We start from the raw sequence: 17,643 nt of genomic DNA, 5'->3' as shown, positions 1-17,643 counted from the left end.
AGTGATAGATAAGAGAATTTAAGATTGCTATTCTTGTTTAGTCATTTTCAGTCATGTATAACTATTCATGATCACATTTTCAGTTTTCTTGGCAAAGAGACTGCAATGTTTACCATTTTCATCTCCATCTCCTTTCACAAATAAGGAAACTGGCAGACAGGATTAAGTGACTTTCTCAGGATCACATAGGTATTAAGTGTCTAAGGGCAGATTTGAACTTGGGAAGATTGACTAGATTGGTGAAATACAGTAAGCTCTGTTTTGGACATATGAATTTGAACTATCTATATGGGATAACCAATTTGAAGTGTTCAATAGGTAGTTGATATAAAAATAAGACATCAGAAGAAAAAAATGCTGAATATAATAGTAGATATATGAGTCACCTGGATATAAATAGTAATTAATCCCATAGGTGATGATGAGGTCATAAAGAAAAGGAAGAAAGAAAAAACACCAGACAAAGCCTTGGGAAATAGCCACAATTGGACAAAATGATGACAATGATGATCTAGTAAAGGAGGTTGTAGAAGAGAACTCAGACAAGTATTGTCAATACAGAAACAGAAGGAACTGGAATATCTAGAAAGAAAAGTGAATTCCAAAAACACAGTGGTGTCAAATGGTACGTGTAAGTCAAGAAGAATGAAAAAGACTGTGAAAAAGGATCAAACTTGACTAAGTACTGACAATTTTAGAGAGAGCAGTTTTAGTTTAGTGATTAAGTAAAAAGTCAAGACTGTAAAGTATGAGGTGGGAAAGAGAAGAAAAGACTTAAGTCAATGAATGTAGACAACATTCGTGCTGAGAAAGGGAGGAAAGGTATAAGTGCATAACTTTAGGGTTGGAGGAATCTTGGGTTTGAAGAGGGTTCCAAATAGTCATTCCAAGCAGGGGTTCTACCTGCTAAGGAGGTGCGTCAGGGACTTGTTCATAGCAGCAGTATCAGTAAAGGAACTCATAGAGAAAAACCAAAGATTAGAGGTAGGATGAATGGGTAGACAAACTGATGAAGAAGATAGAAGAACAAAGAAGATGCAGGAACCCTTATAATATAATATAATAAAAAAATAATAAATAAAATGGCACTACTAATTATAAGAGATTGAAATAGAGGGGGAAAACAGGAAATTATTAAAAAGGTTTTCAGATGAAAACAAGGAAAGAAGAGAGTACTTTTGGTGAATGGCCTAATTTACACAGTAAAGAAAGCGTTGAGGTACACAGATAAGGTTGAAGGGACAGAGAATTATGAATGGTTTGAGGGAAGTTGAGGAGAAAAGATTAAAACAACTTCTCTGGGTATCAGGGAGTAGTAAAAGAATTACTTTGCTACAGGAAGAGACAAGATGAGATAATATAACAAATTAGTAGTGCACATAATCAAATATGGTAGGTGTTATACAGTAGAACAGGAATTCAAATACAAGTTCTCAACAGTTTAAATCCAATATAAATGCTTGTAACTATAATAAAGCTACAGAATACCAAATGCAGAAAAGAAAAGGCTCGCACCAAGATCAATGTTAGAGATAGACTCCAAGGTATTAATCAAGACTTTCTAAAATATTCTGCCCTCTTCAAAGAAAAAAAGGAAATAAGGATTCTCAAGCCATTAAAATATCACCCATTTGGGACTTTTGGGTAAACAAGGCGGCAATCTAGACACAGGACTCTTCCTCTTCTCAACAACTACCGATACAGACTACCTCAAAAAGCCAGAAAAAAAAATTCATATAAAGGAAGGGACTCTATATTAGAGCTCAGCATTGAAGGTACGTGGGATTTGGGCATTTTGACACCATAAGGGGGTGATAATGCTTCCACCAAAACATGAGCTGATCCACCCTCCTCCACCCTCCTCCACCCCACCTACAGATCCAGAGTCAAAGCCAGCACATGCTAGAATCAGTGAGTGAGAAAGGGGCACCTCTGGATCCTTGGTAGCTGACTGAGACCACCAAGGACCTACCCCTGAGAGTAGCTAGACCCAAGGCCCAGACAGGAGGAGGAGCTCAGACAGTGGGCGCTGGCAGAGAGATATAGCACAAAGAGGCGTATCAAAAAGCAGAAGCTATAGAGACTTGAGAGCTGGCCTCAGCCAAAATCTTTGCTCCTTAGCTCCATACACAGAGAGCCTGCCCATTTCACTCAGATTTCGAACTGGAAAGGGAAAGAAAAACCATCACAGTAATGTTAAACATTGTCCAGGAACAACAAATTCCCAACACTAAGAAAAACAAGAAGAGTTTGTCCCTGCATAATTTTTATGGAAGAAAAATTCAGGCAACAGAGGAAATACAAATAAATGCACGAAAACATTCCAAAAAAAAGAAAAAAACAAAAATGAAAAGTGTCCACAAGCTCTTGAAGAATTTAAATTGGAGCTAATCAAAAAGATGAAAGCCTTCTGGCAAGAAAAGTGGGAAATAATACAAAAAGAAAATAATAGTTTAAAGGACAAGAATTCCCAATTGGAGAAACAGCTGGAAACGACGAAAAGCAGGACAGACCAAACTAAAAAGGAAAACCAGTGCTTAAAGACCAGACTTAGGCAATTGGAAGCCAATGATCTTGCAAAAAAGGCAAGAATTAATAAAGCAAAGTCAAAAGACTGACAAAATTGAAAAGATAAAAGATAAGGAAAACAAAGAATTAAGAGACAATTTGAGAATCATTGGTCTACCTGAAAACCCAGAAATGAACAGAAATCCTGACATCATACTACAAGAAATTAAACAAGAAAACTGCCCTGATGTTCTTGATCAAAAGGGAAAATATTGAAAGAGTTCATAGAATACCCTCTACACTAAATCCTCAAAAGACAACTCCCAGGAATGTAATTGCCAAGTTCAAGACCTTCCAAGCTAAGGAGAAAATTTTACAAGAAGTCAAAAAGAGATAATTCAGATATCAAGGAGCACCAATCAGGATTACACAAGATCTGGCAGCTTCCACACAAAAGGATTCCAAGGCTTGGAATATGATATTCAGAAAGGCAAAATAATTGGGTCTTCAACCAAGGATCACCTATCCATCAAAACTAATTATATATACTTCCAGGGGAAAGTATGGGCATTCAACAAAATAGAAGATTTCCAAGTATTTGTAAAGAAAAGACCAGAACTAAGTGGAAAATCTGCTATCCAAACACAAAGATTAAAGGAAAAATGAAAAGGTAAATAAGAAAAAGAGGGAAAAGGGGGAAAATGGTTTTTATTCAAACTTTCATCTTTAAGAGCTTCAATGAGATCAAATTATTTATATTAATATAAGGGGAAAATGTTATTTATAACTCTTAAAAATTATATTCACTATTATAGTAATTAGAGGAACCATCACAGGAAGAGATTGGGATAATGAGTGCTATAAGATGATATGCAAAAAAGAAAAAAAGAAAAAGGGAGAGGGGAATCGAAAATGGCACCAAGAGATATTTGAAGAAATAAAATAGGAGAAATTTTATCACACAAAGATACACATGGGAAGGGGAGGGGAAGAATACTCTTATTTCAAGAAGGAGAGAAAGAGAGTGCTAATACATAATACTTAAACCTTACTCTCAGTGAAATCAATTCTGAGAGGGAAAATCATCTAGATCCACTGGGGTCTTGAAACCTATCATACCCTACAGGGAAAGTGAGAGGGGAAACTTTAGGGGGTTGGGGGGGGGGCAAGGAGTACAAAAAGGGAAGGAAAGAGAGGGAGGAGAGAACTTAACAAACCCTAAAAAAATAAAAAGGAAACAAAAAGGGAGGGGACAGAAAGGGAAACTTATTAAGGGCGGGGATTAGGGGGACTGATTAAAAGCAAACCACTGGTTTAAAAGGATATAGCAAAAGAAGAAAGGACAAAACGAGATGATACCTAAATGCTGGGGAATACACAAGTTGCAATCATAACATTGAATGTGAATGGGATGAGCTCACCTATGAAATGAAAACAACTAAGCAAGTGGATTAGAAATCAAATCCTACCATATGTAGTCTGCAAGAAACATAGTTGAGGCAGGTAGACACTGACTAAGGTTAAAATTAAAGGTTGGAGCAAAACCTATTGGGCCACAGCTGATAGAAAGAAGGCAGGAGTTGCCAATCATGATATCTGACAAAGCCAAAGTAAAAAAAGAACTGATTAAAAGGGATAGGGAAGGTAACTACATCCTGACAAAAGGCAGTATAGACAATGAGGAAATATCAGAAATCAACATGTATACACCAAATGGTATGGCATCCAAATTTCTAAAGTAGAAACTAGTGGAGCTCAAGGAGGTAATAGACAACTGGGAGACCTTAACTTACCATTATCAAATTTAGATGAATCAAATCAAATAATAAATCAGAAAGAGTTAAGAGATAAGAATGAAATAATAGAAAAATTTCTAAAGGAGAAACTAGTGGAGCTCAAGGATGAAATATAGAAAAATTATACTAATGGGAGACCTGAACCTTCCTCTATCTGAACTAGATAAATCAAAGCAAAAAATAAATAACAAAGAGGTAAGAGAAATGAATGAAATAGGATACTAGCAAAAAGACTCCAGCAAGTCATCACGAATGTTATTATGATCAGGTGGGATTTATACCAGGAATGAATACAAGGATAGTTCAATATTAGGAAAACCATCTACATAATTGACCATATCAACAAGCAAACCAACAAAAATTACATGATTATCTCAATAGAGAAAAAGCCTTTTGACAAAATACAACCTTCATTCCTATTGAAAACACTAGAAAATATAGGAATGGAAGGTCCTTTCCTAAAAATAATAAATAGTATTTATCTAAAATAATCAGCAAACATCATCTGTAATGGGGATAAAATTTCCAATAAGATCAGAAGGATATTCAATTATCACCTCTATTATTTAACATTGTACTAGAAACACTAGCAGTAGCAATTAGAAAAGAAAAAGAAATTGAAGGTATTAAAATTGGCAATGAGGAGACCAACCTATCACTCTTTGAGGATGATATGATGGTCTACTTAAAGAATCCTAGAGAATCAACAAAAAAACTAGTCAAAATAATCAACAACTTTAGCAAAGTTGCAGGATACAAAATAAACCCACATAAGTCATCAGAATTTCTATATATCTCAAACCCAATTCAGCAGCAAGAATTAGAAAGAGAAATTCCATTTAAAATCACCCTAGACATTATAAAATACTTAGGAGTCTATCTGCTGAGAGAAACACAGGAACTATATGAAACTACAAAACACTTTCCACACAATTAAAACTAGATCTAAACAAACTGGAAAAATATTTAACTGCCCATGGGTAGGACGAGCTATCATAATAAAAATGACAATCCTACCCAAACTAATTTACTTATTTAGTACCATATCCATCAAACTACCAAAAAACTTTTACTGATTTAGAAAAAAAACATAACAAAGTTCATTTGGAAGAACAAAAGATTAAGGATATCCAGGGAAATGATGAAAAAAAATGGGAAGGAAGGTGGCCTTGCAGTACCAGATCTCAAACTATACTTATAAAGCAATGGTCATCAAAACAATATGGTACTGACTAAGAGACAGAAAGGAGTATCAGTGGAATAGACTTGGGATAAGTAACCTAAGCAAGACAGTCTATGATAAGCCTAAAGATCTCAGTTTTTCGGACCAAAATCCACTATTTGATGAAAAACTGCTGGGAAAATTGGAAGACAGTATGGGAGAGATTAGGATTGGATCAACATCTCAAAACTTACACCAAGATAAACTCAGAATGGGAATGACTTGAACATAAAGAAGGAAAGTATAAGTAAATTAGGTGAACACAGAATAGTATACTTGTCAGATCATTGGGAAAGGAAAGACTTAAAAACCAAGCACGAGTTAAATAAAATCACAAAATATAAAATAAATAATTTCGATTACATCCTATTAAAAAGGCTGTGTACAAACAAAACCAATGCAACCAAAATTAGAAGGGAAATAAAATATTGGGAAACAATCTTCATAACAAAAACCTCTGACAAAAGTCTAACTTCTCAAATTTATAAAGAACTAAATCAATTGTACAAAAAAATTAACCCATTCTCCAATTGATAAAAGGGCAAGGAACATGAATATGCAATTTTCAGTTAAAGAAATCAACTCTTAATAAGCACATGAAAAAGTGGTCTAAATCTCTTATAATCAGAGAGATGCAAATCAAAACAACTCTGAGGTACCACCTCACACCTAGCAGATTGGCTAACATGACAGCAATGGAAAGTAACGAATGCTGGAGAGAATGTGGCAAAGTCGGGACATTAATTCATTGCTGGTGGAGTTGTGAATTGATCCAACCATTTTGGAGGGTAATTTGGAACTATGCCCAAAGGAGGCTAAAAGATTGTCTGACCTTTGTTCCAGCCATAGCACTGCTGGATTTGTACCCCAAAGAGATAATAAGGAAAAAGACATGTATAAGAATTTTCATAGCCACACTCTGTTTGTGGTGGCCAAAAGTTGGAAAAATGAGGGGATGCCTTTCAATTGGGGAATGGCTGAACAAACTGTGGTATATATTGGTGATGGAATACTATTGTGCTCTGTAACTGTGAAAATATATGTGTAGGATTGTCATTTTTATTTTATTAGCTTGTCCTACCCATGAGCAATTGATGTTTTTCCAATTGCTTAGAAAAGTAACTGCTGGACTACGTGGGTCGAGGGGTATATGATTGGAGATATAGACTCTAAATAAACATCCTAGTGCAAACATCAATAAGATGGAAATAGGTTCTGATCAAGGACACATGTAATTCCCAGTGGAATTGCGCGTGGGCTACGGGAATTGTGGGGGTAGAGGAGGAGGGAATAGAATATGATTCTTCTAACATAGGAATAACGTTCTAAATTGACTAAATAAAAATATTTTTAAATACCACATTTGAATTTACAAAGAAGAAAATGAGAAATTCTTTTTTCTCTTCAATATATCCTAGCATGAACATCTCTGTTCTATAGTTGAAGGCATGTATTAAATGGTAAGTGTTGAGGGCAGGGGCTAATTCAAAACTCTAGTGAATCTAAGATAAATTATTAACATACTTTTGATGAGAATATTTTAATTATAAATTTTGTGTTTTGGTACTAAAAAACAACTGGTTTGTATAAAACAGAAAAAGGAACATACTTCAATGTGGTCTCCTAGCATTTCTTATTAATATGGGGAACCATGCCATTTTGTTTAAACTGGAAAACTGTAACTTCAGGAATGGGTTGCAAAATTTCTACACATCATCTGAGACACATTACTATGTGCAACATCCCTCTCATCATTAAACAAGATGACTCATTCATAATCATCTAATTGGAAGTTCATTTGGATTAATTTTTTAAGATGAAAATTGCTCTGGGAAGATTGAACTTATCAATCGTTATCATTTTTATATATTGTTTAAATAGATGATAATCACGCTGCTTTTATCTTAATAGCATCTAGGTTTTTGTCCATTTTTAGACATCAAGCCTGTGAACCTTAAAAATTCTCAGACCCTACTTCATAAGATTTGGTTAAGACCATTCCCCATTTAAAACAATGAAGGAACTTAGATCAGGAATGTGAGACCTCTACTCCACCCCTACTTAAGCCTGCTTGAGGGGAAGAAACTCCTTGCTGAACAATGAAAAATACTTAAACCCATACTTATAGTAAGGCAAAAGATCTTAAGCTGTGCCTATTTTTAGATCTAATACAAAAGGGTGCTAAGTACCTATAAAGGTCAGGCAACTTGTGAATTTACAAGGAGCAAAGAGGTGAGAACTTACTCAGAGGTTTTTCAGGTGTGAACTTAATCAAAAGTTCAAGCCTTCTTAGGTGTGAATTAAGAATGGTCTGTCTCTCCCTTTCAGTAATTCCTTATTTATATTAATTAAAATCTCTATAAAACCCAGCTGACTTGGGTATATTTAATAATTGGGAATTTTCCCCAGGCGACCTTATATTTGATTTTAAAACAAGACAATGTCTTGAAAACATATTTTCTGCGTTCACAATTTAAGGCTCCAACTCTTTTATCAGTCACAATTTATGTCTTTCACTATTTTAATTATTACAGCTGATTTCTAATGCAGATTACTAATCAAAAGATAAGCACTATTAAAACTATAAGGCCCTAGAAAATTGAGAAGCAACATCTTAATAGTGTGGGAAATTGACATATGACCTGAAACCTTCCCAGGACCTGTACCTAACAAAAGGCCTCAAATAGAATAGGCAAGTTCAGAAAGCATTTGCTAAATGAACTATGAAAATCTGTGTAGCATTCTCTTTGGAAAAATTCTATATAACAAAGAAAACAGTCCTTCTCTGATCTGTCTGATAAAAGAAAGCATGCATGTACCTATGAAATGATTTTTAAAGGAATGAAAGTTTTTATACTACTTAGCACTAACGCCTCAGAAGAGGAAGGAACAGCCTGAAATGTGACATTACAGGTTCATTTCATAGCTATGAACCTTACCTGGCAATTGACATCCATCTGTCCATTTGAGAGCAAATACTGAACCACATCATAGTGGCCTTTCTTGGCAGCTAGGTGCAAGCATGTGGAGCCCTCTGCATCCTTAAAGAAAAATAAAATAAAATGAAGCAATAAGAAAATGTTTCAAGACAGACTCTTCATCTATAAATAGCAAACATTTTTCAGTTTTATGGCTACAAAACTAGGCAAATAAAAATGAATCTAATGAATATGAGCAAAACTGCTGATTTCCATCAAAAATCTTAAGTGGATTTTTAAGATAAACAAACTTCACATGGTAATGCTACTCTATTCTTCTAGATCTATTCTTATGTCTCTCAAGCAGACTTTCTGGTCAGATAATATACAAAGTAATACCTTTATAGGATGTTCATACTTAGGATATTTAGAGATTTGTATAATAGAAGGAATTTTTAAAATTATCATGAACTTTAGGTTTTCTTCAATTCAAATCACAACACTTCAAAAATATTTAGTAAAATACAATGGAGGGGAATAGCTAAATGATTCAGTGGACAGAAAGTCAGGCCTGGAGATGGGAGATTCTCCCATCTCCTCAGATACTTCTTGGATGTGTGACCCTAGGCAAGTCACAACTCCCAATGGCCTAGTCCTTGCTATTTTAAAGTTGCTAATAAGACAGAAAAGGAAGGAAGAAAGGGAGGGAGGCGCTAAAAGCCTGCCTGCCCTTTGATCCAACTATAGCACAGCTAGGTTTGTACCCCAAAGAGATAATAAGGAAAAAGACATGTGCAAGAATATTTATAGCTGTGCTCTTTGTGATGGCAAAAAAATTAGAAAATGAGGGGATGCCCTTCAATTGGGGAATGGCTGAACAAATTGTGGTATCTGTTGGTGATGGAATACTATTGTGCTCAAAGGAATAATAAACTTGAGGAATTCCATGGGAACTGGAACGACATCCAGGAATTGATGCAAAGGGAAAGGAGCAGAACCAGGAGAGCATTATACACAGAGACTGATACACTGTGGTACAATCGAATATAATGGACTTTTCCATTAGTTGCAATGCAATGATCCTTAACAACCCAGAAGGATCGATGAGAGAGAATGCTATCTACATTCAGGGGGAAAACTGTGGTAGTGGACAGATCGATGAAAAACAAGTGCTTGATTACATAGGTTGAGGTGGGGAAGTAGACTCTGGGTGTACACCCTAGTACAAACATCAACAACATGGAAATGGGATCTGATCAAGGACACATGGAAGGGGATGGAGGGAAAGAATATGATTCTTCTAACCAAGCAATAATGTTCTAAATTGACTAAATAATTTTTTAAAAAGGGTTTTTTAATTAAAAAAAGAAAAAATAAATAAATTACAACCCCTCCTAAAAAAAAATAAAATAAGCAGGCATAAGAAATCGATAAACTCAATAACTCCATGTTCAGCAAACAAGAAAAATGGAAATTACATGAGGAACTCTTTATTTGACAAGAACTGCTGAGAACATCTCCTAACAATTTAACAGAACTTGGATTTAAACCAACGTCTACTATAAAACATAATAAGCTCAAAACAGATGCAAGATCTAAATATAAAGGGTGACAGAATTTAAACACACACATATAAAATTATAATGGAATGAGGTCAGGTACCTTTCACAATTACAGTAAAGAAAGAATAGAGTCAGTTCTTACCCAAAATAAGGAAAGAAAATATCATAAAAGTCAAAAAGCCATGATTTTAATTACTAGAAACTGGAAATTTTTCACATGAACAAAAACAATGCAACAAAAAAACCCCCATAGGTTGGGGTGGTGAGGGTGGGTGAATCTTTGCCATTAAAATCCAACAAAGGTTTAATATCTACAATATGTAGGGCATTAAAATATATTTTAAAACCAAGATTCTTTCTTCAATGAATAAGTGACAAAAAAGTCTCAAGTCTTCAAAAAAGGAATTACAAATCATTAGCATCTATGTAAAAGAATGTTCTAAATCACTAAAAATAAGAGAAATAAAAAAAACAACTCTAAGGTTTTACTGCATATTCAGTAAATTGTTAAAAATATGATGAAAATATAGAAGTAACCATTGTTGTAGTGGCTCTAGGAAGATAGAAATGGTAATACACTCTAAGAAAACATATAAATTGTCCCAAGTAATCAGGAATACAATGTGAAACAATGCTTTTAAAAAAGAGGCACTAATGATCTTCATAGTAGAGACTCATATACATACACAAAGTCAAATACATAGAAAAATTCCATATATACCAAAGTATTCATGGCAATACTTTTTATGGTGGAACAAAAATCTGGGATTGAAATAAATGCCTACTGACTATAATTAAAGAAATTATGTGACATATATTATAATGCCATTTTAAAGGACAAATATAAGGAGCTCAGAAGCATGAAAAATGGAAAATGATGCTGAATGAGGTAAGATAAAGAAATCAATATACATAATGATTCTAATAATATAAATAAAAAGAATGGAAAAAAAGTAAAAGCCCATATGATAATAGTAACAAAGTCTGGTCCAGGTGAAAAGCTAAGAAAATGCTCCTATTATTTTTTGCTTAGAGGGATTATAGGTATGGAATATTTCATATACTGTCAGATTCAATTGATGTATTGGTTAATTTTTAAAAATTTGCTTTCTTATTCTTTGTTTCTTAATTATTGTTGCATATGATAACTTGCAACAGAAAAAAAGGAGAGGGATATATTCATAAAAGTGACATAAAATAAAAGAATAAAGACGATATCAAGAAAAAGACAATGACAATCCCCTTATTAATACAAGTCTCACCAGTTCATTTGAGACAAGACATTTGAAGAGATAATAGTTGTAAGTGCACATTTTAAGGATATGGAAAGCAGTTTCTCTCTTAACAATTCAATAGTAATTATAAAGGTTAGCAGTCAACTAATTAAAAGAATGAGAGAATGTGGAAGAATAAATAGGAAAGGATTATACTAGCTTCCTTACTACTCTATTTTCTTCCCATTCTTTATGAAACTTAAGAATCATTAATTGAAATCTCATCAGAAAAGTTTACAAGTAGCTCACAACACACACACACTCTCATATTCTCTCTCTCTCTCTCTCTCTCTCTCCCACTCCCACACACACACTCACTCACTCACTCACTCATATTCCACATTCATTGGAGTCGGTAGCCTCAACAATTACTATCAGTTCCTTCGGTGAGAATTTGAAGTAGTAAGGTTAAGCCCCAGGATGACAAATTCATAGGACAGTGGATTTGTTTTTTTGGATTTGTTTTCCACTTAGAATGGACAATATTTTTATTCCTATCTGTATAATATTGGCAAGTACTAACACAAGGAAACTTAGAAACACATAAAAACCCATGTTGACACCTCTATATTCCATATGGCCAGACAAAAAACAACAAGACCAGGAAAGAATTGAGTTAAAATCCACTGCAGGCTGCCAGTAGCAACTGGTAAATCACTAAAAATAAAGAGTCAGCAAAAGTGATAACTTCTTACCAAGATGGTTTCTTGAAAAGGAGGCATACTTCCCAGCTCCCATACAACTAATCCATCAAAACCAAGAAGTTTATACCAAGTCAAATAATAATCAAGAAATTCAATAAGAAACCACATTATGTGACTTCTTCAACTGAAGAAATTCACAAGCAACGAGAAAGAGGCATTCTCTAGGTCAGAAAATAATCCTACAACCAGAGACAGGCTATATGTGGCCTGCAAGTCTCTGTGTTTGTAGGCAGCAAGCATATGGTCAGAAAGTTCCACAGATAAGAGATGATGGGAAGTGTTGGTAATGACAATGTAAAAACAACAGTGGTTACTCAGGTGCCAAACTGTGATACCACAAACCAGACAGGAATAGTCCAAGTGCTAGGATTTCTCTGAGATCTGTCTATTCTTTGGATTTTAAAGAGATTTTTAAAAAGGAAGAAATACACTAAACCTCTAAAAGGAAGGAGTGGAAGTTATTTTTCCTAAGTGTTGTACATGAGAAGAAAGGTATAAAAACATGGAAAGTTGGCAGATTTGTGTGGAAATATATCAAATTTCCAAATATAAACAAGTAGGGGATAGGGGATGGTACTAAGTCAGTCAATAAAACATTTATATAAGCATCTATTATCTATCAAAGTGTCAAATACAGAAGGAAAAGGACAATCACTGCCCTCAAAGAGGTCACAATCTAAAGAGAGGAAGAAAATACTTTTTAAAAAACTTCAAAGCCTAGATGGGGTCCAGGGGAGCCATACAACATAATGAGATCCTGAAGCCAGGAATCCAGAAGACCCTCTCCTTAAATGGAATCTGGAAGGAACCCTCTCCAATCAGAGGGAGATAGGAGGCCCAGGATCTGGGGATACTGAGGAAGTAGGAGATTCAGAATTGATGTTATCTTGCAGCCATTTTTCTCTTTCTCTCCTACTTTACATGATAGTGACCTTACTCCTTTCCAAAGATAACCTCTATTTGTTCAAATGATTTTCATTCCATCTCATCTCTTCCAACAGAGTGCACCCTCTGTCACTTCTGCTCTTTCACTTATTTTCAAAATCTTCTCTACTAGATCCTTTTCTACTGCCTTCAAACATGACCATTTATCCCCAATCCTGAAAAAATCCTCACTTGATCGTTCTGTCCTCACTAACTATAATTTTATTTCTCTTTTGCCCTTTGTAGCTAAACTCCTCAATAGGCTGCTTAAAATAGGTATCTATACTTTCTCTCCACTCACCTTTTTAAGCCTTTACAATCTGGATTTCTGACCATGTCATTTTACTGAAACTGCTTCTCTCCAAAGTTACTAATGATCTCTTTGTTGCCAAATCTAATGACCTTTTCCCAATCCTCATTCTCCTTGGCTTCTCTGAAGTCTTTGACATTCTCTCTTCCTTGATACTCTCCTCTCTAGGTTATCAGGAATATCACTCACTTGGTTTTCCTCCTACTTATCTGACTACTCTTTCTCTGTCTCCTTTGCTGAATCATCATCCAGATCATGCCCTCTAACCATAGGTGTCCCTCAGAGTTCTGTTCTGGGCCCCCTTCTCTTCTCCCTCTTATAGAACTTCACTTGGTAATCTCATCACTACCAAAGATTTAATTACTAATTCTATGCTGATTATTCTAGAATCTATCATTCCTATTTCATTCTCCCTGCTGACCTCCAATTTCACACCTCCAACTGCCTTTCAGACATCTTGAATTGGATGTCCAATAGACATCTGAAACTTGCTTTGTCCAAAACAGAATTCATTATCTTTCTCCCTTAAACTCTTCCCAACTACTACTTTCCATATTACTTTAAAGGGCAACTCAATGTAAGAGTCATCCTGGATTCATTATGGGATTATGCTTCTATAGCAAAGCTGTTGTTAAGACCTGTCAATTTCACCTTTGTAAAATTTTGCAAATATGTCCCCTTTTCTCCTCTGAAACTGTCATTACTTTGGTGGAGGGCCTCATCTCCTCATACCTCAGTTATTAAAACAGTCAGTTAGTGAGTCTCACTGACTTCAGACTCTCCACATCACAGTCCATTCTCCATTCAGCCACTAAAGTGATTTCTCTAAAGTATAGTTTATGAGAGAATACTCATATAAAACCAAAACTCAAAAATAAAAACACATACAAATAAAATAAAGTGAAAAATTATATTCTTTGAGCTGTATTCAGATTCCATCAGTTCTTCTCTGGAGGTAGATAGATAGCTGCTTTCCTTCTTTTAATTATTTCACATTTATCCTAGATAAAGTTTGCTTGCATAAATCTGTTTCCATGTTGTCTATTCCAATAAATTGTAAGCTACTTAAGGAAAGGGACTATATCTTACCTCTTTTTTTATCCCCAGCATTTAGCTCAGTGCCTGACACATATGCTTAATAAACGTTTTCTGAATAAAGACAATGATGAAAGGCTAGGAGAGCAGCCAAGTGGGAACTGATGCAGTATTAAAAGGAAAAAGAAAAGCAAATTAACTACAAGATGATGAAAATTGTTTTTGTCTTGTTGAATCTGAGCTGACTAGAGGATATACAATTGGAAATATCTAATTGTTAGTTGGTGATGTGAGACTGGGGCTCAGAAGGAGAAATATGGTGGGATATCTAGATCTGGAAACAATCTAAACAGAGATAGCAATTAAATCTAATAGGAAGATGGTGAGATCACCAAGAGAATATAAAAAGAGAAGAGGATTCAGGAGAGAGACTTAGGATAAACTACAATTAGGAGCATAAGATGGATGATGAATCAGCAAAGAAGAATGAAATGGAGTAGTCAGAGAAGTAGAAGGGAAAGCAATGTCACAAAAACAGAGAGGAGTTAAAAATAACATCAAATGCTATAGAAAGATCAATGAGGAAAGAAGAGTCAAGACCATTTGATTTAGTAATTAGGAGATCACAGGTAAACTTTTATACTTAACAGAGCTGGCAGAACCCAGAAAAAGTTTGTTGTTTTAAGAATAAAGACATTGCTTTTAAGCAATAGGGAAGGAACCATTAAACAGGGAGATATTGGATGCTATTTCTAGCAAGTTGCCAAATAACCTCCATTTGAAGATTACTAATGACAAGAAATCTATTCAGCCCAAGAACATTGGCTCTAGTTCTAGACACTTGTGACTGCTGAAAAGCTTTTCCTTTTGCCACTTTATATCTTCTACCTTTTTCATGTAGATCTAGTCAATGGAGACAAAAAGAACAAGTATAAATTTTACTATAAATTCTAATCTTTCAAGTAATTAAACACAGTAATATGCTCATCAAATGTTCTCTTAAGGCTAAACATCCCCAGCTCATTCAAATAATCCTAGTTGGCTTCTGTTCAGAGTAACCCTCCTCTAAAAATACTCTTAATATTAATGAAAAAACGTGGCCCAAAGAATATAGTCTAAACAAAGAATTACAAAGGAATATGGCTATTTGCTCGGCTGAAAGAATAAAGGTGATATCATATCACCTTTGTTGTTCTGGAGAAAATGTTTCTATTAATGTTGCTGAAGATAACAACTTTGCAATGGCATATTAGGGGCTCATATTGGATTTGTAATTTGCTAAAACCCTAAAATCTCTCTCTATATATAACTGTGCTATTGATTTTCTAGAACCAAATACTGGATTGAAATTTAGAGAATTTGGTTCCATACCTCATTCTAGCAGAATCTTCACTCTGTAACCCAACACAAATAATTTTGTATCATCTTAAATGTGATAACACCCAATCCATGTCCACATCCAAGTAAATGTCAAAATGCTGGATATCCTATGGTGGAGAACTAATCTATCTAATCTAATCTAATCTAATAATAATGGATCAATCTAGTAGAGAAAGCTCAACACTAACATGGATTAACCACTATTTTCTAGGTCTAGTCATTCAAATTTATTTAAACTGAACACAGAGTACCTGATACATAGTAACCACTATATAAATTTTAGCTATCACTACCATCATCATCATCATCATCATCATCATCATCATCATCATTAGATTATCTCTACCTTGTACATAAGAATACCACAATACCACCACAAGGAACTCTAAAGTTCCTTACTGAAAATTAGGGTAGATCTCTCCATGATCCACTAATCCACTAATTTAACATAATATTGCCCATGAGCTCAGGCTGGCTCTTAGTGTCCACCATTTTCCTTTCCAAATATTCAGAAAGAAATCCTTTGAATTTTCAAAGACACTGTATCAAAGGCTCAGGAATCATATCCCCAGTGAACTGGAAATTTAGAAATTATACTATGATTTTCACTCATCAGAATACTGTTCATGATAAAAAAAAAATAAAGCCTTTCATGTAAGTGAACAAGTTAGAATCACTGAACCGTGAAGCTCATGTGATTATGAAATCTAGCCTAACCTATTACTGTCTCATCTCATTGGCACCTGCAGTTCCTATTTATGGAATATATTTAAGATATATGTATTAGTTGACTAAATCAATTTGCAGTTTATTCAACTGCATCTCAAAATTCAGGGAACAAGCATTCTTGATTTTTCCATTATAGACTGTTAGGTAAACTTTCTGAATGAACATAGATCTCATTAAGTAGACCCCCTCAGTACCCTGAGACTTGATGAAATCAGTATAATTTCATTCACAAACAGAAGCAGTCAGGAGGATCTGGGTTTAAATTTGGTGTCATACACTTCCTACATGTTTGATCCTGAGCAAGTCACTTAATCCTAATTGCCTAGCCCTTACTGCTTTTCTGCCTCACAGTCGATACTTATTATTAATTCTTAAAAAAAAAAATTGTTAAAAAAAGAAAGGCTCCACCTATAATATTTTCATTAAAGATTAATAATTCATTCATATCTCACAAAAGACTTTATAGAGTTGAGAACAGTGAGGTACTCCCCTCTTTCCATATGTGAAGAAAATAGTTGCTAAAGGGGGAAAAGAAGATTTCTATGAAAAACTGTCAAAATCAACCTGAAAAGAAATATTGCCCTTTGGGTGAAATACTGAAAAGAGACAAAAGGCTGTTCCGAGGACCATAAAGTGATCTGTCTCCTTAGGTAAATATATTAAGAGGATATGCTTTAAGGAAGAGCAATGACAAAGGTAATGATAGCTGCAGGGCACTGTAGTTCACATTAGCTCATTTAGATATAACTGTTGCCAGAATATAAAGGTAATGACTGACAAAACTAAATGAAGGAATTCGTTGGGGTCTTTTGAAGATCATATAAGAACTACTGGATTGACACCTGACAGAAAGGTAAATTAGTTGAGTTTTATGTCTCATAAGATAAGATGAATGACTGGCCAATAGGATGTTCTGATGTAAGGTACTGGTAAATATGGGAAATCAGAGGAAGAAGCAGAAGAAGAAGAAGATTAGTGCTGAAAGAATCACAGGAAGCTGGGGGAAGAAAACATAACACTATGAACAAAGGACATTCCAGTGGAGACAGCTAACTGGAGCTACTGTGCTAGAAGTATGTTGATAGGAAGACAGACTTTATTTACTTTGCTGATTGCTGGCAGAAAGAGCATATCAGCTAAGAGAGTTCTTTCAGTCATGCTGATTGGACTAGAGCTCAATCCTGACTACATAAAAACTGCCTTGAGTTTATTGCTCTGTAGTGCCATCTAAAGCATGAAAGAGGGGGAACCTCCTCTACATTACCTCCATGGGTTGAGAGA

General features: G+C 34.8%; 1 protein-coding gene across 19 annotated transcripts in view; it reads right to left on the bottom strand.

The window, feature by feature from the left end:
* Positions 1-17,643, bottom strand: part of EHMT1 (euchromatic histone lysine methyltransferase 1) — a 315,365-nt gene that overhangs the window by 68,011 nt on the left and 229,711 nt on the right. For all 19 annotated transcript variants that reach the window (XM_056823296.1, XM_056823283.1, XM_056823287.1 and 16 more), the window contains one exon: positions 8,466-8,567. In XM_056823296.1, the coding sequence (XP_056679274.1) occupies positions 8,466-8,567 (102 nt within the window). The remainder of the gene's footprint in view (positions 1-8,465; positions 8,568-17,643) is intronic.

Source organism: Monodelphis domestica, chromosome 1, assembly GCF_027887165.1.
Source record: "Monodelphis domestica isolate mMonDom1 chromosome 1, mMonDom1.pri, whole genome shotgun sequence".
Lineage (NCBI taxonomy): Eukaryota > Metazoa > Chordata > Mammalia > Didelphimorphia > Didelphidae > Monodelphis > Monodelphis domestica.
The sequence above is the reverse complement of the archived record's forward strand: the minus strand, read 5'-3'. Positions and strand labels throughout refer to the sequence as shown.